This window comes from Ixodes scapularis, unplaced genomic scaffold, assembly GCF_016920785.2.
Source record: "Ixodes scapularis isolate PalLabHiFi unplaced genomic scaffold, ASM1692078v2 PGA_scaffold2__306_contigs__length_199485367, whole genome shotgun sequence".
Classification (NCBI taxonomy): Eukaryota; Metazoa; Arthropoda; class Arachnida; order Ixodida; family Ixodidae; genus Ixodes; species Ixodes scapularis.
In genome coordinates this window covers 161,091,141-161,117,897 of record NW_024609857.1, presented here as the reverse complement: position 1 = coordinate 161,117,897, position 26,757 = coordinate 161,091,141, and the positions used below count along the sequence as shown (strand labels likewise).

Here is a 26,757-nt window from a genome sequence, read left to right as displayed (position 1 = left end):
GAACGAGTCGGCGGCGCAGCGACAACGCGCGAAATCGAAACCAAACCACCAGAGCCTTCATCTCCATCCTCCTCTCTCAATTAGTTCCCTTCCTCCTTCTGCGAGCCTAACGGGAACCCCCTCTCTCCCACCACGTCCCGCTAAGCCTAACCCAACCCTAACGGAGTGAACGGAAAGCGTCCCCCTCTCCCTCGAAAAAACAAAAAAAAAACACAAGCAACCGTGTCGCCATCGCTCTTCCCACGGTCCTGAGCGCTCTGGTAGCTCCGCCTCCCCGCCGCGCTGCGGGGTCGCGTGGGAAAGCGGCGTTCGGTGGGTCGCTCGCGCGCGCGTGTCGGCTTGTGCCGGTCGGCCAGTCGCCGAGCTGCACGCGCCATGAGACGCACGGTCGCCGCCGCTATGATGGACTCCGAGTACGACGACGACGACGACGACGACGCATCGTCCCGAGGGTGAGAGAGGGGGGGAGAGGGTAGCGGGAAAAGCGGCGGCCGGGGGTGAGGGTGCGGCGCCGCCGGCCGTCCGAGGCTCGGAGCGACGGTCGGCCACGTGCCCGGCCCCCGCCTTCATTTCGGAAGCCCGCACGCGACCGAGCGGACGTGTGGCGGACGTTCGCGGACCCGGGCGATCGTCGTCATGTTTTCGTTCGGCCATTCCAGGACGAGTTCGAGCTCCGGGAGCTGCCAGCTGCTGACCAGGAAGAAGCGGAGAGGCGTGAGTAGGCCGCTTCCTCCTTGAGCGCGTGGCTGCAGCCGTCCGCCGAGCTTAGCGTTAATTGGAGGCGCCTGACTTCGGGGGATGGAGTCGATGGACGGCCCCCGGTGCTGCTCTGGTGTCATCGGGAGTGACCCTTCGGAGTCGAACGGAAGATTGCTTCCTGTCTGGATCATCGTTTCGACTCCCTTTCTGCGAGATTTGTCGCAGATTGGGACTTGGAGGTTTCCAGCATGGAGCATCCACTGATAGCCTTATTTGGCCGTTACTTTGGGGTAATTGATGCCGACTTTGCCATTTTTTTTTCTAGTTTTGTTTTACTTGAGGCTCGCACTATTTGTTTATATTTGAAAGATTTCTCAATTAGCCGCCTCGTTAAAACTTAACTTATGCGTGCGTTTCTCACTTTCTCGTATTATCTTCTGCAAATGTTCTCTTAACATATCTCATTAATCCCTCCTTTGCCATTTTCCTAACCGATTTTTCTTGCCGTTCTCTCCATTTCACATTCACAATAATTTAAATGTGGCTATCAATTTCCAGACTAATCACTTTTTCTCCAACTTGCCGAGCACCGCCTTCATTATTTCGAAGATATCGAATGTAACGAGTGCATCTCCGGTTTACGAAAGGCCGGAACTTTAACGAAGATTCGACAGCTGTGCGCGCTAACCATGAAATTTTCTTGTATGGCACTTTTTTGCGCATCCTTCCCGGCCCACTAACGCTCGAGACGCGGACGCGGCAAATTACATTCGGAAGATGAACAAATGAAATCGAAATTGAGAACACGATCTTCATTCCTTTTTCTACAATTTCTTCCTCAGATAATCGAGAAGCGGCGACGGGATCGCATCAACAACTCCCTCACGGAACTTCGACGCCTCGTTCCTACAGCATTCGAGAAGCAGGTAGGGTCAACTCCTATTTGTGTATCTGTGTTTTTGTGCGTGTTCGTCAGTTACTGCCGCTAATACTAATCTTCCCTGAAAATTGCGTCGCTTCTATGTTTAGACAGCCTCGAAACGTGGGACCATGTCTCTCAGCTGTAGATGAGAAATTCAGCCAGTGTAGTACCACCGCTAACCTGATGGTCTTCAACGTGCACCACGCAGTAGTGATCACACGAGCACGTGCCGGTACGGAACTGATCCAGACCGAAACGGGCAAGGGGTGAGGATCGAACCCAGGAGGTTCTGCAGCCCATGCTTTCACCCTGCGCTTCGAGCTCAGACGCTTTAGGCCACTTTGCCACCGATCGGAGAAAGGCCCCCAAACGAATAAGGCGGCTTCATCGCAATCCTCAGTTACAATGCATAATCAACCGCGCAAAGAAAGAAGCAGTTCTACCATTGGCTTCTCAATCTACATTCGTACAAAACTCCAATCTCACATGATGCGGCGGCAACTTTTGAAGATGTCCGCAACGCTGCATCTTTAGGCTCGTGCGTAATGATTTTCGTTCATCCGGGAAACTTGTCGTTGCCGGACGTACAAAGCCAGTGCGGCCGCTCGTATACACCACGCCGGAAGAGTCGTTCGACCAAGGCGACGAAAGCGAGGATCCTGATGTCCCTGTTTCTACGCTCACAGGGATCGGCCAAGCTCGAGAAGGCGGAAATCCTCCAGATGACGGTCGACCACCTGAAGATGCTCCACTCCAAGGGTAAGTCCGAGCTTGCTGCTCAAACCATACGCTGGCTTAGCACAGTTTTCACCTCAGGGAGAGACCGTTCTAACCTAAACAAAGTATAGCGAGCTCCACGTCGACAGATCTCTGCCGATTGCGTAACTTCATTTCGAAGTTACATCTCAAGGACGTGAACGCCACCTTCGTTCGATGTGCCGTACTATGATGAGCTATGTATGTACGTCGCTTCTGACACTGGGCCGATATCGGGTTAAGGCGCGTTCACACTCTTGCAACCGAGTACGACCGAGAAAGACTTCTTGGGACCGGATGCACTGAGCGGAGCTGGTCCTAAGAGATCGCAAGAGGCTTAAAAACCGGTTTGGTCTCTCTCGGTCGCACTCGGTTGCAAGAGTGTGAACGGGCCTTTAGTCCACCCTAAAGTCACTGGATCGTGGGAAGGTAGCACCAAGGTCCCCGTATGGTCGCCAGTTTTGTTCATGAAAGGAGCAGTTTCTTTATTGACCTCTCCATTCTCGGTGGGCCCATCCGAATTCCCGGTGACATTGCCTTATAAATACTTTTTTTTTTATTACCGAGATTTTGCTATTTAAACACCGACGAAAAAAACGCGCATCTTCGCATAGCCATCGGATGCGGCATCGGTGCTTGCCGGCATTTAAAAATAGTTTTCCTGTCTCGAGATACGCAGGAATAACCATGCCATTGTAAAATATCTAGGGAGATAAGCATGATCGACAAGTTGATTGCATGCACAGTGCCAAAGACGCTTATATTGGCTTGAAACGCTTTCAGTGCGATGAATCTTTACAGCGACCTTGATGCGACTTTCGAAGCTTCAAAGATTTGAATATAGTTAAATGTCGATTGCCATGGCAACCGGGACCGGAGAGCCAAACACATGGCGAGGTTAGGTCGTCTCTATGTTAGTGTATGTTTGTGTCCGGCTAGCAGGCAGGGAAGGCAATGACGCTACTTTCCGAGGACCCAATGACTTTAGTCTATCCGGATGGGCAGCGTGAGATGGAAACTTACAAACGTGGTGTCCGTATAATGGCGCAGCCCAACTCGAAGGCATATAGATGCTTTACAGCAGCTGTGCATGGGCGCGGCCATAACCGACCTTCAGTTTTTGTTTCCTCTTATTTTTATCACTTGCCTCCATCACTACCACAGCAGGGGCAGGTTATTGCCATTTCAGATTCGACTGTGTCCTTCTCGCCAGCGTTTGCTTTTTTGGAGGCTCGCCAAAGCCCTTTTTAGTGGCATGATATCTCGGTATGACAGGAGAAGGTCGGCAATGGCGGCTGTAATTTGGCGTGTGTGTAAAGCGTCTATATTTGTTCCACCGAAAAACGAAATCAGCTTCCTGGCGTCCCGGTAAATATTCCGCCGCAGGGAGTTTTCCGGACACGTCCTTTTCTGGTCGGCTAGTGGCAGGCAATTGTAGAAAAAGTTTCCTGTAGATATATAATACTAACAAATTTATCGGTAAATAAGAATACGGGGATTTCCCTCGCTGCGAAACAACTAAGACAGGAGAACGCTCGCTTCCTGCGTGCGGACAATGGTGTAGTTACGGAGATCATGTACTGTAGCACACTGTTTGTGTTTATGCGCATTTTTTGCTAGAATCTACGTTGCAAATAACAATGCATATTTGTCAACTCTGGAAGCAGAATTTGTTGCCTGTCCCTGACACACTGTATTGAGGAAGCGTAGATACGAGCTTAAAAACGTAGCCTGTAAGTTAAATAATTCTTCGTCCGACCGTCAATAATAGCGCCTTCAGTGTTGAACAAACGCTGCTCAAGGTCGCGCTCCCAGCCCTCTGAAGTGCCCGCGCAGGCAAGTGAAGCGCAGTGCTAAATCAACACTGCAATTAGCGCCAAATGTTAGTCACGATTTACAACCGTATTTTATACATTCTCACCACTGAGATTTCTTCCTCACCAGTCGGATACCGCGAGGCACGTCACAGCAGTGAGATCGATTTCGTGAGATCCGATGTATGCTTGCGAAAGAAGCGTCTCTTGGCGCCGAATCTTGTTTCGTCTGCTAGCTGTCCCACTACGATAACTTCGCTCTGAGAAAGACAAGAGTTAAGCCTCGTTCACGCCGCTGCGTTCGAGTGCGACCGCAACCACTTGCGAGATTTTTTTTTTTTTTTTTAAAGACCTACATTGGACTTTTTTTTTCGTTTCTTTTTTTCTAACACGATAAAAAAATATTAATTCTCGCGATATTTACGTTGTTAGACGCAGTTTAGGTGGGGGTCACGGCCTGCTCTAAGCCCTGCTCAGTGCTACTGGAAAGGCTTGGCTGCTCCATATACGGCTCTGGGCTGCTCGACCGAACACGCTCGCGGGCTTAGTGCCCCCTTGTCGCGACTTCCGGTGCGTCTATACTCTATTTCGCCTTATGATGTACCGCAGGAAAGGCTACAAGCGCGAGCTCCTTACTCTAGGGCACATCTCGGCGGCAAGAGTTCTTGTAGATTAAGGGCAGCTGCCAACGGTTTGAGCACGCGTTTCTAGCCTTTGCTGCGGAACAACATAAGGGGAAACAGAGTATACACGAACTCACCTCTGTTGCGTCACGGCGCGGTGGTGGCGCGTCGGGCTGTGGGCGGAAGGCCCCATGTGAGACGTGTATTCCTGCGTTGTTTTGAAAGGAACCAGACAAAAACCTGCCTTCTCTTCAAAACGCCGCGACTAGGGCGAAACAAACAGCGGCATCCGAAAGCGTGTGTTTGCGACAGTTGTTTGCAGCAATTTACGGCAGTTCAGGAGATCTTCCTCTAAACGCCTCGGTGAACGCGAAACGACTCGAAGTTAAAAAATAAACGAGCTCAACAAGCATAGCTAGTTGAGCACGCCGCAAACCCCGTTAACCATCTTTGTTATCGTTTGAAACAAAAAGCGGAAAAGGCACTCTCGGGATATTTTTGAAAACAATATTGATTTTGTTTCTCAAAACATTTAAAAAAGTATTATCAATAAAAATACTATTACGGCACAGAGAAACAATTTTACAGTGAACATTTCACACGTCAATCATCTAACCAATAAAACCCAAAAACAGTTTCGTTTTGTCTTTTAAGAAGAAATGTTTTGTTTTGTTGAAATAGAAAATATTGGGTTAACAAAACCAACCTAGGCAACAAACCGCCCCTGAAGTCACAACCGTCTGCAACGTCAGATCTCGCAGCAGTACCCCCGAACCAGGCCCATAAATCCCCCCTCTGAGTAAGCATCGAGTGGGATTAAGCACCAGCACTGCGGAGAATGGCGTTCCGCAAAAGTAATGTCCGTCTGTTTGATCTCGCTGGCTTCGTACGTTTCCTTAAAACCTTCAGAGTTAAAAAAAACAAAAAACACTTCAATAAGACTCAGACGGCTCACCGCAACCACACTGAACTCCCACTGCGTCAGCATGACCTGAAGCAGCGAATGCTAGCCCGACTACTGCCCAAGCTTGTCACCCAATTAGACTAAGACACGAGGAAAGTGCCGTCGTTTCGTAGTCCCCGCCCGGAAAAGCCCGTCCTGTTGGTCTCTTGAAAAGTTGACAACGCTGGCTTCAAGCAGCGCCTAAACGACGGGGCCCCAGGTGGCGGGTTCGAACCCCTGCCGAGGCGCCCGAAATTTGACGGAGGCTTATTGAGAAGAAGGAGGCGTGTAGCCGAGCTTTTGGTTACCCGTCAAAAAATCCCCAGGCGGTCGAAGTTAACTCCCAGTCCTCCGCGTGCCAGATACCCTTCGTTGGTCGGGCACGTCAAAGCCTCAAATTTGTAAGAACTATTAGACCGATCTCGCCAAGCGTTCGGCGCATGCGTGACGCCACCATAACTTTAGTTCACAGGAGGCAGGCGGTGCATGCGAGGGCTCGTGCCGTTTCGTGCTCCACACGGGCAGAGCTCCAGCGGGGCTGTCGCACGTGCAGAAAGATTAAAGTTCCCTCGATGCAACGCGGCAGCGGTGGCGTAGTCAAACTGGCTGGTGAGATCGGTCTATTTTCTGCGGAAGGGTCAACGCGGGCCACAGATTGAACGCGCGTCCCATCCGAACGCAGCACTCGTGTCCGCATGAATGGATGGATGGATGCTTGCGGCTGTACCCTTTATAACGAGCGGTGACTCGCGCCCCCTAGCCTTGTCCGTGCCCGCAATGGCGTCCGGTAGGTTACGTAGAAACTCTGGCACTTTCCTCGTTATTTATAAACTCGAGAGAAAAAAAAAAGCGCAGGACGTGCAAAGTCTCGAGCACCATCGCTCCGCACCCAATGAGATTACAACAGACACGCCGAAGAACGCCGTCAGTGACAGACCTTCGCAGCGCTGATCACCCCCGGGCGAAACAAGCAAACACACAAAAACGACGAATGCCGTGACGATGCATTTTTGGCGCGTACTCGGATCCAATTGGGTGCCTTGTGGCCAAAGAAATGGCGATCATCAATAATGCTCGATGGACTTTTGAAAAGGGTCAATTAGCTCCGTCCGACCGCACGCTGCGGTCAAGCAAAGTGGAGCGTCGTTCGTGCGGGGAAACAAAAGCGTCCATTCGCGGCATACGTACACACGCCGTCCGATCTTCTCGGGGTATACTACCGAGCGGCGCGTGCAAAATGCGTCCGTGCGAACGCCCGACGCACATGGGACACACGCCTGGCCCGCACGAACGCCTCGCCGCCGCCGCCTCGAGATGATCGGTCCTCCGCACCGGAGGGGGGGCAGTCCCGGCTCCCTCCGAGCGGCGGGGTCAGCGCGCGGTGCCTCCGTTTCGGAAGCAGCGCTTTTCATCTCGCGCCGATTCCCACGCTGCCGGTCGTTCGGTCGGAGGTCCGCCGCGGCTGCGTGCGAGTCTCGCCTGCCTGCACGCGCGAACAGGGACCGCTTCCGGGAGCCCTCTCCCCGCCGCGGGGGTCCCCTTCCCGGCGGCTGCGCCCTCTCTGCGGTTGCGTGCGGAGCGCACTTTCGGATATGATCCCGGGCAAATTAATACGGGCGCCCTGATTCTAATTGGGACGCGTGTCGCTGAATTCTCTCTAGCCGCGCTCACACTCATCCGATACGAAAAGCAGTCTGCAGCAGACACAGCGTCTGTGTTCTCCTTCCACTGGTCCTCTGTCTTTTTTTGCGCTGTTTTAATTCCATTTCAACACGAATATAGATATCGGGGGAACGCGCAGGTTCATACGCACTTGTTTGGCGTTGTCACCATTACGGCTAGGTACTCCGCGATGTCTACATTAGGGAGTTTTCGAAGACCGCGCTACCCCCTCCGCTAAGCGTTCCGCAACGAAGAAGTCGCTACTGCGCCTGCGCGCCGGTAGCCTTGTCTGTGGAGTTCCCTCTATCGTAGCGGATTGCGGAGGGCCTTGCGGGACGGCGAAAACGATCTACGAAAACTCCCTATTGTCTCGAAAGAAATACCAACGTGGCGTCGATTGTTCCTAGAGTGTCTCACCCGCCATCCTCTCCTTCCCACTGTAGGAGTGGATGCCTTCACGTTCGACCCGCACAAGTTCGCCATGGACTACCACACGATGGGTTTCCGCGAGTGCGCCAGCGAGGTGGCGCGCTACCTGGTGGCCATCGAGGGCATCGACCTGCAGGACCCGCTGCGGCTACGCCTCATGAGCCACCTGCAGTGCTACACCGCCCAGCGGGAACTGGCCGCCAAGACCGCCACCTCCTGGAGCCCCAACGCGACGCCGTCGTCCCAGTACCCGACCGCCCCGTCCCTGCCCGCCGTGTCGCTCTCGCCGCAGCCGACGTCTCAGCAGGACCACTACGGCGGCAACGGCGAGTCCAGACACGAAGCCAACGGGTTCCGGCAGCATTTTCCGTCTCGACCGCCGCCCATGACGCTGACTCCTCCGACGGCCTCGGCGGGATCCGTGCTATCGGCCACGCACCAGATGCAGGGGAACCAGTACTTCCACAGTGCGGGGTTCTCACCCATGACGCCCACGTCTTCGACGACGCCGTCCTACGGTTCTGACCTCTCGCCGCACTCGGGCGGGGTGAAGCCCTACAGGCCGTGGGGAAGTGAGCTGGCTTACTGACTGCCGTCGATCACGGACGGCGTCGAGGACGTGCCCGTGGACATGGCCTACTCGTGACGATGACGATGCATCGACTCTTCGGGCGTCGGGTGTCTGTGAATATAATGAATTCCGCCGGTTGTGCGTCAGCAATCGAGTGATCCACCGGACCGCTTCCCGGGGTATTGTGTTTGCCCCGTCCCGTGTCAGGAAGGTGCCTGCGCGTGGGCACGAACCCGGTTAAATCGTGCGGAAGCTAGTCTTCAGTCTCGAACGAACTGTATCTGCTCAGTGTGCGAAGATCTCGTCCTCGGATCTTGAGTTCATGGCACATTTTGACGATGTTAAGTTCTTGCCATTGTGATCATTCCGACACGAACTTGACAGTGTATAGGTCAGTCATGGTTACTTGATGCGTTTATGATCCAGATACGAAGTAACTAAAAGAAAAAAAATAATTTTGGTTATTTACGGCTCTGAACTAAGAGGTCTTTGAGGCAAGAGAGACTTTAAAATTTGCTTATTTTCTGGGGGCACTACCGGTTTCTCTGCCGTCCATGACCACCAATTTACCAAAGGAAAAGTGCGCAAGCGTTGTGATACATTAGGTTGACGGGTAAAAGCGTCGACAAGTTTGCCAACCCTCTCATACAAGACGCGTCAACCGCTGAGCCGAGCTAGTCATACATATCGGTGCCAGTGGATCTTTGCCATCGTAATCGGTGCTCTAACGCCGGATAACTTGAGCATTGAGTCGGTGTCGCACCGCTGACACATGATGCAAAAGACAGTTTGCACACACTGTCTGGGGTCTTGCTTGTATGACGGTCACAATGCTCATATAAGAACTGCCTGTAAACATGTTTGAAGCAGACATATGTGTGAAACAAACATGCTTGGAAAATGCTCGAGCCGCCTACGCAGATAATTGGTATCACTTTTGCATCTAACATGCTGTGTTCTGTACGACGTGTGAACAGTGTGACAAAGGCGTTTGTGTTGTGCTTACAGCTTCGTTGTGCATTAGGACCTGTAGAAGTTCTACGTCTGCGGGGATCGAAATTCAATTCGAGCGTGATTCTACGAACCGATCGTAGAACGACTTTAATTCGTTCTTTGCGTTTTAGTTAATCACTTTAGAGCATATGCAACGTAATGGCTAACGGTTGTAATGAGTAATAAAAATAGAATCGAGTCAAGTAATCTATGCAACGCCCCCTTGCAAATCGCGTACAAGTTATTGTTGTGTAAATATATCAAAAGAAACGTGACAATCATATATTGACCAGATATTTCCTGCCGATTGTTTTCAACCTTGAAGCGAATAAGTGTGTACCAAATATTTATAAATGTGATACCTATAAAAAGATAGACCACAACGCTTTAGCTCTAAGCGCTTCGTTGACATCGTGTCATGGACAGTGTCAGCACTTTTAAAGAAAAAAGAAGCTATATTATGGAACCAATTTTTACAAAACGTTTTGTGCAAAGTAGTTTTTCTAGCGCTAGCGCGACTTTATATATAAATACCCTTAATAAATTATTTTGAGTACAGAACTATACGATGCATTTTTCGATAACGAATACCCTGCGTACTTGGCGTCACCAAACCAAAACTGCCGAAGTTAGTCTCGAGCGCAGGGTTAAAGCAAACTGAGATATTTACAGCTCTTCGACGCCTCCAATGAGCTTGAGACTGCGCCCGCCAAAGTTGTTATTTTCTACAGGGAACACCATTTTATGTATCACGTGCATTCACTGTGTGCAGTTTGTAAATAGAAAAAAGGAGAAAACAAACAAAAAAAAAACGCCACAAACGAAAAGTTATACACGATGAATAAAGGCATCTAGTCTTCTACGAATCCAACGTGTCGATGTGTATATGTGCCGACTGAAAAACTTTTTGTGAACTGCAACTCGATTTGTCGCGGCCTTTTGGAAAGTTCTTCCTGAAAGCTCTATTCAGGGTGCGAATGAACGTGTACACCTTTTCCGCAAGGGCGCAGCCATCTTGAATCTCGTCACTTCCGGTGTTCGGTAAAACATCGTTTTGATCTCTCCACGCCGCTGGACGGTGTTTACGAAAAATGGGCGATTGTCACAGATTCTTGCTTTGCCCCACCTATATTTTCTCGCATATTCTAGGTTGAAATGTTTTTTTTTTTTTCTTGCATACCAGATGCGGAGCCCACGTGACTGAGAACAACAGGAAAAAGAAAGCGTGTTGCGTTATGTTACGGAAGCTTTACGTCTGCTTACGTGGCGAATTACCGGGCATTCGAAGCGTGGCATTCGAAGCATGGATGTACTGGTGACTCTTAACTATAGCCTTCTACATACTGACAAAACCTGGCAGATAGCCACGAGGAGCGGCCGCCGAAATGGAAAAGGTGGAGCGGCAGACGACGGATGAGAGGAGAGCCACGTGACTGGCGCCCCGCTGCTGCGAGACGCCGAAACACACTTCTCCCGAGCGAACAAGTGTGTTTCGGGTCCTCGCCGCTGCAAAAGCTGTGCGCTGACGTTCATGTTCCCCAAGAAATGGCTCTTTGATGCTCCGTGCTACCAGATCCTCGCGCTCCAAATTTGCGACCGGGCATTCTATGGCTCCGTCGACGAACTGCCGGGCTTTGTGAGTATAGAGGGGGCTATGACATGGGTATCTACTCGTTACTCTAATCACTGAGAGCTTAAGAAACGCAGGGCCTGCCTTGTTATTTTCACGCTTTGTGATTTGTTGTTGCGCGTTGGTAACGGCTGAAAGCGACATCTGATTGGCTGCGGTACCAGATGACTCGACACACCCTGCGCGTCTTGAGCTCTCGGCGACTCGCAGACCGCTCCAGCGCTTATCACCCAGGTGGAAAATGCTGAGTCACTGGTCCGAGGACCGGCATGTGCGGCGTGTCCTACTTCTCAAAAGGGAGCAACAGCGCATGCTCAGAACGCCTTCACAGCCCGGTAGACAAAGATGGCAGCCCCTAGGAGGCGATGATTGGAAAGGACCGATCAGGTTAACGCTGCCATGTCCTTGAAATGCGACTGGCACGAATGGGTTCGTAGCGTTTCCCAATGCGGAGAGCAAGTCGTCTTGTTCTTGCGCAGGAGTTGTGGTGACGTCAGGACGACGCCGAGCTCTGATTTGCTTTGATTGAGAGGATAGTGGGTACACCTGTATGCTAGATGCCTTGAAGTCTACCTATTATTATTTTTTCAATCAGCCAATGAGAGCTCGGCGTTCTGACATCATCGCAACCCCTGTACAAGAAGCAGACGAACTTGGACTCCGCATAGTGTTTGGCCAACACCACCTAGACAGAAGGCCTCCGCATGGTTTCCTCTTCCTCTATGAAACGTCATCACAGTCGGATCGCGTTCGGTCGGCTATTGGACCCGAGCCCGACCTTCGACGCGCTGATTGGCCACGAGCCGCAGCCGAACACTGACGCAGCACTCGTGCCCAATCTCTCGCCTCGATCGATCTGACTATGATGACGCGTGTGGAGGCCTTCTGTCTAGGTGGTGTTGGTTTGGCTCAACTAAAATTCCGTTTTTTTTTTTTTTTTTTTTTTTTTGTTTTTGGTGGCACGGGCATTCAGATACACTTAGATTGCCAGGTCCGGGAAATGCGAAAACAAGCATGAAGAACGTACATGTTGTAACTTTTTTTGTTGTTGTTTTTGTTTGTTGTCTGGGGATCGCTGACCCGAGTTGGGCTAGCGCGCACCGGCTCGGAGCACGTGGAGCGAAAGCTCGCGCTGCGGAACCCGAGGATCGTGGGTTCAGTCCCCACCCCTGCCCGTTTCGATCTGGATGAGTATCGTACCGGCGTGCGGTCGTGCATCACTACTCCGTGGTGCACGTAAAGACTCCAGGCTAGCGGTTGTACTGCACTGGCTAAATTTCTCATCTACAGCTGAGACACCAGACGCCCATTGAGACAGTCTAACTCCCGGCTGTATGAACATACACACAACACAACTGAGTTTGTTGTTGTAGAAACGTACCTAACAAACAAATGCCAAAACTACCCCCCGCCCCTCTTTCTTTTTTTCTCAACAAGAAAAAACAAATTATCTCGGTTATCTTTCCTCCTAAGCATACTCTGACTGATATAAATCAGTTTTCTGACCCGCTTTTCGAAATGCCCGAGCATTCCAACCGCGTTCAATTATCGCTGCTTGCACCGACGTGCCCGATTCGCGACAGGCAATTTGGCGAGTAATTATCCATCGAGACACCTAAACATAACTCCGAGAGTGCCCTGCGTCTCATTTTCATACGAAACAACGCGGTAAACGAAAGAACAAAAACAAAAAAAGAAAATAGGATGGCAAAGCAGCGTTCGTTCGCTTACGGGGACGTGGGACGGTCGCACAGAAGCCAGGCGGTTCCGAGTAGCGCACGCGCTGCGTCTGTTCCCGCGGGGCATAATGACCTGGACGGGTCGGCTTTCCCACCGGACGACGACAAAGGAAGATGATAAAGGAGAAGGGGCCTTTGTTGCTCGGCCGCGACGACGCCCCCCGAGGAACGCTGCAATGCGGCGGCACCGCACGCTGCTGCCGAGAAACCATGGGCGGGCAAACATCGAGGGGCCGAACGCGGGAACGAGCACTCGAAGAAATCGGGAGCGTCGACTTTCCCTGCAAAGCACTTGCGAGAGCCAATCGCTGCAATCTACGGAGGCAGCTTGGCCAATAACGAGGCTGTGCGTATCTTTCGATGTAAAGAAACAACCTGCGCCTTACACTCTAAAAAAAGCCCGTGAGTCTGCTTTCCCGCACAACACTCGGAGAGCCAATCACCGCAACTTACGGAGGCAGCTCAACCAATCACGATGCCGAAACATATGTTTAGACCAAAAAACGCAGTCTGAGTTGTGACATTAAGCAACGCAACCGTGACGTTTTACATTGCTTAATGTCACAACTCAGACTGCGTTTGTTGGTCTAAACCAGGGTGTCGAACCGGAACCGAACCGAACCGAAAACCGGAACAGAACCGTTATTTTTAGCCGAACCGGAACTGAACCGAACCGAAATCTTCACCGCCATCTTGCAACTGAACCGGAACCGAACCGAAAAAAAAATATAACGGTAACAGTTCAAAACGGTTCAAGGTAATTTTTTTTTCTTTGTTTTTTAGTATCACAAAATGAACATATGGGAATAAAAAACTGGCGGCTGTACTTCTACCGTTCAAATCGTCATATACAGAATTGCAATGTATGGTAAATTGTGGGTTTTCGTGGCGCTTTTGTATTGGCACTATGATTAACCATGTGTCACGTCACGTGACGGCATGGTGTCAATACATGTTGTCAAGTAATGTCACGTGACCTCGTGACGTCACGTGACTCACTGCGTCAACTCGATTTAGTTTGAGGAAGTCGCTAGATGTATTTACCTTGTTGACGGCATGACGTAACATGATATCATGATTTTGTACCGAGTGTCAAGTGACACCGCGGCGTAAATGATTTTCACAACCTTTAGTCGAGTGCTCGGGTTCATGACAATCAGCATCGCCAAATATTCAGATAACGGCTCATGTCAATTAAATATGATAATAGCCCAACTCTAACAATATCTGAAGCTCCCAGCCAAAGCTTTTGCTTTCCAAACCCTAGCCGCCTAGGGCATGACCATGATGAACACTGACGGCATAAATTTAGCGTCAGATCACGTGGCCGTTTGTTCAAATGGCGAGTTGAGGAGGGGATCGACAGCCGTCTCTTTCTTTTATTTTTTCTGCATCTGCTATTGCGAGGCGGGGGAAACTAATGGATGCGTTCGCAAGCTATCGGGCGTCAGGGGTTACTTCTTAACAGTATTTATTGGAAGTACAAAAAAAAATGTTTCCAGACAAATTGTACATCATTGAGGCACCCAAAAATGTTTTCGTTGTTGCTAAACTGCATCCGAAAGATGTCCCCGAGAATAGAAGTATTGAAATGACTAAATGCGACCTATTAATATGACGTACATAGAACTACACGTGTGTACGGAAAGAATACCTAAAAAAAAAAAAAAAGATTTTAATGACCTCAGAGGGGCAGCCGAACGTTGGCAGTCGCTGTAAGTCTCACACAAGCGTCGTTTTCAAGTTATTGCCCAAGTTTCGATCACCTCTGTATTTTGCTTAAAAGAGCTATAAAAAGATTTCCATGCATCACTAAACACTACTCAGGATCACTCCCTAACGTTAATAACTAATTGAACTTGGCTTTGTTCTTTTTTCTAGGCAATGGCAGTCGCCAAAAAATTCGAGAAATATGTGCATCGTTCATCCCCTCAACTCGGAGCCAGAAGCGGCCATGTGGCCTGGTGCCTATCCTATGCCGCCAATTAACGTTAAAAGAGTTCGGCTATTCTCATCACCGCAGTGGTTGGACACGAGCCACATTAAGTGTCCGCAGAGGCATTGATTGTTACGAGTCAATGTCCAGTGCTCAAGTAGTTCTTCTGTCCAATCCATGAGGCGCGCTCGACTGTCGTTAGGCGGGTGGTTTTGATCCCACAATTACGACATCAATCTTTGCGAAGGCAAGACTAAAAGAAATAGTCTCATTTTATCTTCGCAATTTAACCGCGACAAAGAACATTCCAACCCGAGATCGTTTTAGGACCCCTTTAAACTTCACGGGGTGCAAAATAAAAGCAATGAAGGGTTGCTGTCAATATGTGACAAATAAAATCGTCGAATTAGCACACACAAACGGAGGAGGCAATTCCTCAGGAATATGTTCAGCCTTTCCACTTTGGTGCAGAAGGAAGACCAGCGAAGCTGTACTATGGTGGGAATGAAGTAATGGCCGGCCACAAGTCGGCAAGCCAGGGTGGAAAGGCTGGAGAGGTTGCTGCCATCTATGCGCGACGGCGGCAACCAGACAACCGGCAAGCCGGATGTCTGGTTGCCGTCGTCACTTATAGAGGGCGGTAGCTGTCCAGAGTTTAGTGTCATCATTTGTTTGCTGACGGACACGATACTGTGGAAATTAGCCCTTAACAGCTCCGTTGTAAAAAGAAGTGTGTGTGTGTGTGGGGGGGGGGGGGGGGGGGGGAGGGGGGTAGTTTTGAAAACATACTGTGATGTAACGGTTCCTCTTCCCCGCATCTTTGGCGCAGACCAAAAAACGTTACCCCGGAAATGACTCTGTTTGCAAAAACGCTCTTGCCAAAAAACACGTTTTTGTCGTGCCAGACGCTCGCGCCCTTCCTCACGACGATGCACTAAGAATAATAATACGTGCCTTTCAAATCTTGGATTTCACTGAGCTTGAAACTCCTGCAGCGTGCGTTTTGCACCGTCAAATTCGATTTTCTCAGCAAGAAGAAACCACAATGACCACCAGCCTATAGTGTGATGACGTCAGGTGCGTACCATGTTAAACAGTTTAGCTTTCTGGTGAAATGTGATGTCCGCAACACTAGCAATTTGCGGCGAGATGTTTTGGTGGCGCCCTCCTATGGTTCCCTCTCGTGACGTCATTACCTTGCGAACAACAAGTTCGATGGTGTTTGTAAATAGCATGGTGGAAGCCTGAAATCATTGCGCTCTCAAAGGAACACTGTCAACACCGTCGAAATTAAAGTTCTTTCATTCCTCTTATTTCCGTCGATGGTATACCCTTTCCGACGTCATAGCCAGCTTTTGGGCCAATCGTGGAAGGCCGACCACAGCGACGCTTTCGGTCGCGCTCGTCGCCAATAGATGTCCTAATTGTAAAGTTGTGCAGTATTTATAGCAGTCTCGCGATGATATATGGCAGCCTGGAGAAATGTTAGAGCGCACGACTATTCAAGCATAGTGTTGTAAAGTGAAGGCCCAAAACAAGTGTAGGTGAAACCGAATATAACATTAGACTCCCGAGGCAGTATTTCGCGAAGTTTCGAGCTCATGCAAGCTGACGAAATGTGATTTATACTAAGACTTTAGGAATCTTCGCCTGTCCTTCGCGCTATTTATGTAAAATTATGAATTTCATTGCGTGCATCTTTACGCATCTCTTTTTGCAGAAAGGCGTACTGTAAGGGATTATTTAGAAAAATACCATTAATTATCTCTCTCTTTTTGAACATTTCGTGCATTTGACTTCCAATCTATCATGTGAGCACAGAGTTCTTTTTAGCGTGCCCTACAATCCGAAGTTTTACACTGCCAATCAGCCAAACAGAAAAACACTTTTACGCAGACTCCACGTATCGTCCTTCTGCGTCGGTCTCAAGCGGTTATGTGAACTTTAGAAAGTAAAATGTATTGATCATTATAAAAATATATTTGATTATACTAGTTGAATATTTCACAACATAAAAAGGGCCGACCACCCTAAAGCAATGCCCCCAAATTATCTAAAAGGTGTTGTGCCAATCTTTTCCGACGTTTCTATCCTCGACAGGCACGTTGTAAGTGATACGGACGGCCGTACCCACATTTCTGATTATGAAGCCAATTTAAATAACTATGTGTTCCTCACACATATAACTTCTTAAACCTATAGAAGTCTTTTATTGCCTCTTTTACGTGGTGAACATTACTTTTATGTGCCCGTGGGCTGGACAAAAACAAGGTAAACAGGGACACGCGGCGGAACTATGACGATTATGCACGCAAACCGCCAAAAAGTGTCCAATTAAGTAGCTGCCATGTCGAGTAGAACGTGAAATACTACTTCGCTTTACTTAACAAAAAAGAATCTTCGAGGACGCTTAAGCTTCGCCTTTAAAAGTGGAACGCGATAGCCTTAACGGGCCTCGTTTTCATCGCATTCTTATTGCCGCGCAAGCTTGCCTCGTGTGGCCTAATCAAGTGTCTGACTCGGAACCGAAAAAATTCTTTTCTTTTTTTTCTTCTTCAAGGCAAAGGAATTACTTCAAAAAGTGAAGTCATTTGAGACATACGGCGACCTTTAATTCGTTACATTTTAAAACGAGCGTGTTGGTTAATAGATACAAATCTTGAAAGAATATAACAGAGAGGGCGAGGACGGAAACAGGACATCTTTCAAAAAAAAAAAAGATGTCCTGATCTCGTCCTTTCTGTTTCATTCTTTCAAGATTTGTATCTTTAAGTCGCATTACATGTCATTTTTGTGACGTAACGCGTGATGTCACGTTTCACGTGGGCATTGTGGGTTGTTTGAAATTCTTGCGCGAGGGCATGTAGCTCTGACGTCATGACCCTATCGACCAATCAGGATGTTCCAGTCACGCTATCGACATCGGCTTTTCTGCGACACGAGCTCCTTAACGCAATCGCGTTAAAATCATCAATTAGCAAGGGTGATGCTCATTTGCAAATTAAATTGACCGTCATCTTGTCAAGAACAAACCTCAACAGCCGGGCTATGCCAGCTTATCCTGTATAATAAAATGTTCACTTGGGCAAGCGCTATTTTGGGCCAGATTCGATCTGAATGCGAAGGTTCGTATAGATTAGAGCGAACAATTGCGATTACTCCTTGCCTCATGATGAATCGCTTGCATGCCGTACTGAGTGCAAACAATGTTTGGTTAGAACAACAAGTATTTTGATTGCCGCTCGGTGTTTCTATAAGAAATAGACTGAAAGGAATTATCCAAAAACTTTTGTGACATTTTGAAAATTTCATTACTTTTAGCTCAGTTGTGTCGTCATCGTTCACATATATATTGTGAAGCGTATTTCGTAAACTATATTCCATGATATATATGGCCACCGAGGTGCTCATTTCATAATTTTATGTGATGTAAATAATTGCTTAGTTCAAGGACACGATCACGATTTCACTTGTAATACTGCGACATAAAGTTGTACTAATCACGGGTATTTTAGGCGACCTACCACACTTCAGGAGGACATTTTATACCGTGTAAATAGATCAGCTTGGAATTTAGAGCTATACTGTATTTTCTTGTCCTTTCGTTCTGTTTAAGTCATGTACCAACAAGCTCAACTCTTTACTCTTGTACTCAAACTGCTTGATTCAGGTAAAATATTTGTTACTGGTAAAAAAAAAAGGGGATGCTGAGTCGTATGAACATGACGTTAATGTACGTTAATGTAGATTTTCTTCTACTCTTGCGTCGAAATTAAATAACTGAATTTCATTATTTGGTACCTGAAAAACAAAAGTAAATCGCACGGGCGATCGAAGAAACTATATAGTTAATCGTTTCACGGCGTAGATAGTGCCTATTGACAGAACAAGACGGAAAATATATTCACAATTTAGCGGTTCAAACCGGTTCGAACCGGTTCGAACCGGTTCGGACCGGTTTGAGCCGTTATTTTTTGCTCCTCGGAACTGAACCGTAACCGAACCGAAAGCCGTGAACCCGAACCGGAACCGAACCGATAAAAATTTCGGTTCGACACTCTGGTCTAAACATACGTTTCGGCATCGTCATTCGCTGAGCTCATTGCTTTTCTCTGCTTTTCCGCGTCATTCGCGGAAAAGCAGACTCGCGGGCTTTTTTAGAGTGTACAGAGCTAGTGACAAATGCGCCTTGTGCGCGTACACAATTGGCCCTCTCCTTGTCCCCCCCCCCCCCCCCCTCCCCCCGATCTCCAGTTACAACGCCTACACACAAACACACACCTGCGCCGTGGCACTTCACGAGCATGGCGAAAAGTCATGCCTAATGCCACTGCGCACGCCGTTTTTATTTTATATATATATTTTTTTAGGTTGAAACGTATTATTAGTCAGTCGTCGAGCTCTCGCCGAACGTAGCAGCGATTGACTCTCTCAAACGCTTTGCGGGGCAGCGGACGCTCCAAATTTCTTAGAGCGAGGGATCCGTGGAATGTCCATTCGAGAAAGACGGATTTCGTACTTCGAGCAACAAACTCTGACTTGGCGCTTTTGAGAACTTGTCAGTAAAATGTGGACCCCTACTGCACCCGCACGGGGGAGGCCGAATGCTTTCAGTTATTTCCGAGGCGATGTACCGAAAGCCATGGCACGACCGTGTTCTGGTGCATTTCGAGCACCAAGCGCCAGCAAAGGCAACGCACGCGCCGTCTTCGCTTCTTCTAAAATGTCACAGAAAGTTGTCCCCGAGTACAGATGAAGGCGCGAGGTTTGTGCCTGTGTGCGTGTGTGTGTGCGTGTAAGGGGAGAGGAAGGGGGGAGGGGCAGTTGGCAGAAAAGGGATCGGTGAGCGAGTGGGCTATCGCACCGCATCCCAGAGCACATGGAAGCTCGGGCTGCAGAAATCAGGCATCTGATGAGCATCGTACGACTGTTATCACGTGACGTCACCAGCGAGACATCCCTTGTTACGTCATGAGCACGACGAGGGTTATATGACGTCAGGAGCGAGACTTTGGCAAAGTTATTAGACGAACTAAGTTACGAAACTGCCCATAGTGGCATAGACGCTGTTTCCACAAGCACTACCCCCCCACCCCCCTTCTCCCTCTCCCCTCTCACCCCACGGTCCGCCTCCCGTCGCTCGATGCGCCAACATTTTGCGGATGACTGCTGGTAACTGCAGTGTAGTCTATGGAAGGTGTATGTTTTGAATGGTTTTGAAGCACAGCGCCTTTATGGAGTTTCACTTTCGGCCGTAGTTGTCTGCGCGGCTGCTGAGCGCGTGGTGACGGGGAACTTCCGCAGTTCATTCGTGAGTCGTGACATGCATTCCGAACCATCAAGATTGCCGGTTTAAGCAGACTATTTATGTGAGCTCGTTCTGAGCATGCGTTCTAAACATTGCCCTCAAATATGGCGTGCAGTGAATTCGCGGTGAGAAGAATTGGTATCGCAGCCTGGTTAGAGTGGACTAGAAAGGACGAGTGGGGCCACCGGAGTGCTATTTCTGCATTTCCACATGTGGAAAAAAACGGCTAATCCAAGCCACTTGGCTTGTAGCGCCCTCTCGGGCGCTTCGTGGCAACACCATAGCTTTCAAAGCCTGCGCGTCCTTGACATGACGTCACGTCCCGGAGGCCTGCACGGGCGCTGATTGGATGCGAGTGCCGCGTCAGCGTTCGCGTGGGACTCGTTTCCTATCATAGTTTCACGCGAAGGCTGACGTGGCACTCGCATCCAATCAGCGCCCGTGCAGGCCTCCGAGACGTGACGTCATGTCAAGGACGCGCAGGCTTGAAACCTATCTAGGAGGTGTTGTTCGAGCCAAGTGATTCGGATTAGTCGTTTTTTATGAAAAACGCGTTGCGTTCCAACGCCAAGCTCGACCGGCATAGAAACAATGGAACGCCGGGTTATACTTTTTATATAACCTAGACGTCAGGTGTCACGCCAATATATAACGTCACCGCGACCTGAGTTGTCGTCAGAACGCCATGGGACCATAGAATTATTATAATGTACGCTAGAGGTTCAACTGCCGCTAGTGTCTATGCGACTTCCGTGACGCAAATTGAAGCAGACAGCAACCAGTCTAGTTTTGCGGTGCTCCTGTGCATGCCTATGGGAAAACGCGTGTGCATTTTGTCTCTTCGCCGGAAAACAAAATTGAACGCTTTGGTTATTTGGGTCGTACCGAATAGAATGTACCTTGATTAACATTCTAAAAGTGTAATTGCTTTAGTTAGCGCACTTTTCTTCATCGGTGAGCGATGTTTAACTTCGCTACATATCAGTCCGAAACATGTATTCCGCAGCAGGTGTGTAAAAACTAGCGACGATTCAAAGCAAAATTACAATCGAAAGGAATATATAGTGTGTTCAATGCTCGCCAGCATTCCGGTGACGCTTATATATCGCTAATATGCCAGTCCTCTCACTACATGAAAATGACCCCTTCGTGCATGAGCGGATAAAGACATTCAAAACGTAAACTATAAAGTGCGTGGGCCGTGAAAAGTGTCTCTTCGTATTGTTTTATCTGCCGGGCACCTTTAAGCATGCATGCAGACACTTGTTCTCAAAGATTTCGAGCGTGCGGGTGATATTTTAAACGTAGAACAAGCATCTTCGCGCAGAGCTGAAAGAATAAACCGGTACTTACTTAAAATCGGAATATATTACGTGGCCTTCAATTTATTTTGATCGTGCATGCACAGGTAGTTACTGATTCAGTGTTATTGAATAGTTCTTGCCGTCTCTCTTGGCTTTCCATATGTCCTTCGTTCGCTTGGCACGTATATCCCTCATGCTGAAAAGCGCCGACGTCGTGTTCGCGCTAACAGTGTCCGACAGTGCACATAAAAAAACGTACGAAGCCGTCTTAACACCGTTTTTAATGCAACGAATTTGAAAGAAAAACGCAGTAACTGACCAATTATTTCATCTGCGTGACTGAGAAATGTTCCAGTGCGCCTAGTACGCACGAATTATTCGTGATATTTGCTCTTATAACTGAGCGCAGAGAGAACATACACTCGTTTTTTCCCATAGAAATGCATTACCGAAAGTCAATTTCGGACTGGTTGCTGTCTGCTTCAATTTGCGTCAGCACACTAGCGCCACTTGAACCTCTAGCGTACATTATAATAACTCTATGCATGTGAAATCACGAAAACGCCTTGACGTCGACGTCGTCATCGATGTTGACAACGCGCGTTACACGACATCGAGACTGCGCTCTGACGTCATATTGCATTGACAACGACGTGGATGTCAACGTTGACGATGACGACGACGACGTCACGCGACGTCAAGATGACGGCGTCCTTGCCGATCCGACGTCATAAAGTCGCTTGGTGTCAGGTCGTCGACGTCATCGTCGACATGACGCAACTCGACGTCACGACGACGACCCGGCAACTTCAAGACGTCGATGTCATCGCCGATGACGACTACGTTACACGAAGTCAAGACTTCGTCGTGACGGCGCGTCGACGTTAATGTTGGCGTAGGCGGCGACGTTACACGCCGTCAAGGCTTCGTCGTGACGTCGTTGTGACGTTGACGACGACGTCAAGACGGCGTTAACGTGACGTCATAGTGATGTGTGACGTTGCATGGGGTGTCGATGTCAACGTCGGCATCGACGACCACGTCCACGTCGTCCTCGACGCGGCGCCATGTCACGACCGTGTTACAACCGCTACTTCTTGTGGCGAAACAGCGTCATCCTCAACGCCACGTCACAACCGCGTTACAACGGCGACTTGATGTCGCGAAACGGCGTCGTCATCCTCAACGCCACGTCACAACCGCGTTACAACGGCGACTTGATGTCGTGAAACGGCGTCGTCATCCACGCGACGCGATGTTACGACGGCCTTATGACAGCATCTTGGCTTCGCGTAACGTCGTAGTCGACGATGACGTCATGGCGTCGTCGTAGCGTCAGGTCGTCGTGACGTGGTGTTATGACGTGACCTCTGACGTCAAAATCATAAAAAATACAATATAGCCCCTAAGGGGTTACATTGCCCATATGACCTTGACCTTTGTCGTCACTCGCTTCCATCGCAGCGATGGTGGCGCTGCGATCGAAGTGAGTTGGTTCCGCCGGATCGCTTTCCTCCTTTGGAGGTACAACTGAATGCATGAGTGGAGCCTGTAGCTTGCCTCACTCAGTCGCTTGTAGTTCACTCTAGCCTGGTGGAATGTTTTCACAATCCACAGTGAGCATACTCCAACTTCCTCTGCTGGTGCAAGCACGGGCAATGCCAAGCTTCTATGCTCTATGAAAATTAAAACATAACCGCCTGAGTCGCACGTGCACTGCCCGTAGTGAGGCAGAGCTGTTTATACTAAGAGAGCTTCGCCAATGAGCGGAGCTTGTTGCCCGCTAGAACCATCGGATTTCGCGATAACACAAAATGGCGTTACTTCTTCGTCTTTGTACCACTTTCTTAAACCACCTGAGACTGGGTGGTAAAAGGAGGACGGTATTTTCAAAACTCAAGGGGAAAAGTATTTAAAAAAATTCCCCATCACGCGCACCCCGAGATCCTCTCCGAAAGCATATCATACACCTGAAAATTGTGTGGCGGCAATTAAGCTAAAATAATTTTCATTCACAGCGATATATTTTTGTTTAATTGTAATGGTAAATATTTTATTATGGGTGTCTAAGTTGAAAACGAAAAAATTGACTGCAGCAGACCCCAATGCATGAAATGAGAAATAGTAAATCTTTTTCGGCTTATTGTTTCCTGTCGATACTTACTCTTATAGTAACATGCTCTTACACAAAATTAGAACCATATGTTGTTGTTTTTTCGACCCTTGTGAGTTGCAGGTTTTTTGTCTTGTCTGGCCGGTCTTTACTAAAAAAAAAAAGCGTTCCCCAACAACCCTTTCGCATGACACAGTATGATTTGCAAATAATTACAATAGTTTATTTTTCAACTTTTGGCGAGCAATTTTCGCTCGCAATATTTTGCCATCAAGGGGAGAGGCACAACGGCACATGCGCGTCTTTTTGCTGCAAGAACGACGGTCGCTTCCCGCAGTGCTTGTAGAGAAAATGGCATACCATCGATATTCACGTGTTTATCAACGACCTCCGCGCTACCCCGTGGCCCGTTCTTCGGAAGCGCCATAATTTGCGTAGCGAATGTTACGACAATGTGAAATGCGGGACATTTTAAAGATTCTGGTATTTCTTGCGGGACGCGGGACACGCGCTCTCAATGCGGGACAGTCCCGCGAGTCGCGGGACGGGCGGTCACCCTAATGAGCATCGCACCGGCGTGCGGTCTTGTGCCACTAATCCGTGGTGCACCTTAAAGACTCCAGGCTAGTTGTAGTACTGCACTGGCTAAACTTCTCATCTACAGCTGAGTACAGTTGAGCTGAGTCGCAGAGTTGGTGCATAAACATATACACACCAATTTTTGGTTTGTTTCTTGCTCTAGTGGGACTCGGGCCAGGGTGCCTACACGTCTGTCTGTTTCAGAATGAAGACATCATTTGTTGCATGGAGTGAGCCAGCGTGTGACTAACTCGCGCACTCAGCGCGTGACCATAGCCTCCTCTATGCTCACAAATCATGGCAGTTCGGCGACGAAGCCATAAAGCGTCCGGTCGCAGATTCAGCACAGAGCCTTTCTTGGGGAAGCTGGTAGTGAGCGCACAGCTTTTGCAGTGGCAAGGACGCGCGAGGAACGCGAGGAGCACGAGCGGATCATTCCATCGCTGGGGAGATTTGTGTTTCGGCGTTTCGCCGCAGCGGGGCGCCCGTTACATGACTCTTGTAAAGCCCCTAGACTCTTTTTCTGCCGCTCTACCTTTTCACTTTCGGCAGCCGCGTCTCGTGGTGATCTGCCAGGCTTTGTCAATATAGAGGAGGCTATGGCGTGACCTCCGGTAAAATGGTAAGAAGGCATCTAAGCATTAGCCAAGTTTACGCGCTCTAGCTGAGTTATAACGAATTGTACGTACATCAATATACATAAAAAAACGATTGGGCCGAAAAATGGCTTGTGTGTATGAAGGCACTCGGGCATTGCAAACCTGAATTGGAAAGAGCTCCGAAGACGCCCTGCCTCTTCGGAGTTTATGATATATGCCCCACAAATTAGAAATCTATGATGGCACTTTATCTTCAACTTCTCAGCGAGAACCCGCGAAAAAAATAGATCGCCAGACAACAACATTAATACAACAAATTAATATAGGCGATGACCTGAGCGTTGCTACCGGGTATATGGGGAGCCGCTCTTTCGTTTCCCTCGTGCCCGAGAAGAAGAAGAATTCGTAAGCATTGAGCGGATCACTTGCTTTCTAAACATTCACACGACGAAATTTTAATTTGACGATAAGGCTGCGTTCGCGCTGGAGCTCGAACCACAATTGCAAAGCCGTTGCGAATGTGGTTGCTTAAAAATTCAGTTTAATTTCAGGTGCATTTGGCATTAAAACCTAAAGAATCCACCTCGCGACTACGATTGGAAATTGAGTTCTGTGTATGTTTATACAGCCTAGAACTTGGTCTGCCTCTAAGGGTGACGAGTCTCCCAGCTGTAGATGAGCAATTTAGCCAGTGCAGTACAACCGCTAGCCTGGGGTTTTTAACGTGCAGTGAGTACACGACCGCACGCCGGTACGATGATCATCCAGATCGAAACGGGCAGGGGTGGGGATTGAACCCAGGATCCCTGGGTCTACGATTGGAACGCCAATGAGAATACAGTGCAGGCTCCTGTTGTTAATTAACGGATATTGTTTTTCGCAAAGCTTTCGACTGTCAGGTTTTGTCACTCTTCCCGGCACGGTGGCTGTGTGCAGAGGGGTAGTGTTTACGTAACTCGTATACACTCCGTGCAACGCGACTGGCGCGCCGCCGCGCGGCCGGTAGCGAAGGTAGGCAGTGAGAACCCCGGAGAAAACGAAACCGAAACCACGCCGCGTACGTTGGTACGCATTGAAGTCGGAGTGGTGCGGTTGCGCTGGGTTCACAGCATGAAGTGCTGCCTGTGCTGCGTTTTTAAGTGCTTCAATAGTTATGCGTCGTATCTCGTGGGGACAAAGTTTCACAGTTTTTCACCTCGCCGATGTTTTCTGGGACAGCGACAACGATGGAGCCGTGCCGTGCGACGCGAGAAATTTGGTCTCCCGATCATGTCTGCCACTGTGTCATCACGGCTGACATATTCTACACTGCCGCTTTGCGCTCAGCGTTTGTTTTCGTACCAGTAACGCCTACATGTGTAAGCGCCGATGGGACGAACTGAAATGCCATCCCACACTCGCGGGTAGAAGTGCCAATTTCGTTGGAGGAATGCCCTCCAAAGAAGTTTCGTCCTCATCGTACGTGTCATTGATATTTCCGGACAAGTATGGCGCGCAATCTGTACTTCATGAAGAAAGATTCGAACAGTAAAAAAAGTGACAAATATAAACCTAAAGAAAACAACAATGAAACTCGGAATCACTGGAGAATCGACGTTTGAGTATGGAAGTTTATGTGGTGTGCTCTCTTTCTGGATCAGCCTCCTTTTGGATGTGAAAACGCTGACACCCTGAGTTCTGTAGACAACACTTTTTTTCTCGGCTTTAGAGACACCTATCGCAAAGTTGTTCGAACTGGAAGTATCGTCCACTGGTCCCTTTTTACCTGTAAAGTGTGCACCTCCCACGATGAGTGATATTATCTTCACAGCCTTTGACGGTCCAAACTGGTTCCCATTTAGTTACGCCGCCCAAACTAAATTTCCACCTGGTTTCGCTATGCCAACTCTTTTTGTTATAATAAGTGTTGTGCCAAGTGACGGTCATGTCAAAGTACCTGTGCGCCGAAAATCAGCACCTCGCACAACAGGTTATTACACAACAGCTGACCGCAAAAGCCCTTGGCGGCCAAACCGTGTGTTGGCCCACAGCTTTGTTTTCTCGGCTTTGAACCACCTTCCGTAAAGTTGTTTCAGTTGGAAGTACAGTCCACCAGTCCCTTCCTACCTGTAAAGTCTCCACCTCCCACAATCAGTGG

The 26,757-nt window shown here is 49.0% G+C and overlaps 1 protein-coding gene across 1 annotated transcript; it reads left to right on the top strand.

Moving 5' to 3' along the window:
- Window positions 1-375: 375 nt before the first annotated feature.
- Window positions 376-10,278, top strand: LOC8037400 (hairy/enhancer-of-split related with YRPW motif protein). Its single transcript, XM_029983931.4, has 5 exons — window positions 376-452; window positions 660-714; window positions 1,542-1,625; window positions 2,308-2,380; window positions 7,863-10,278. Exons 1-5 carry the CDS (start codon window positions 376-378, stop codon window positions 8,435-8,437), a joined length of 864 nt encoding a protein of 287 aa, XP_029839791.3. The 3' UTR covers window positions 8,438-10,278.
- The last annotated feature ends 16,479 nt before the right edge of the window (window positions 10,279-26,757 follow it).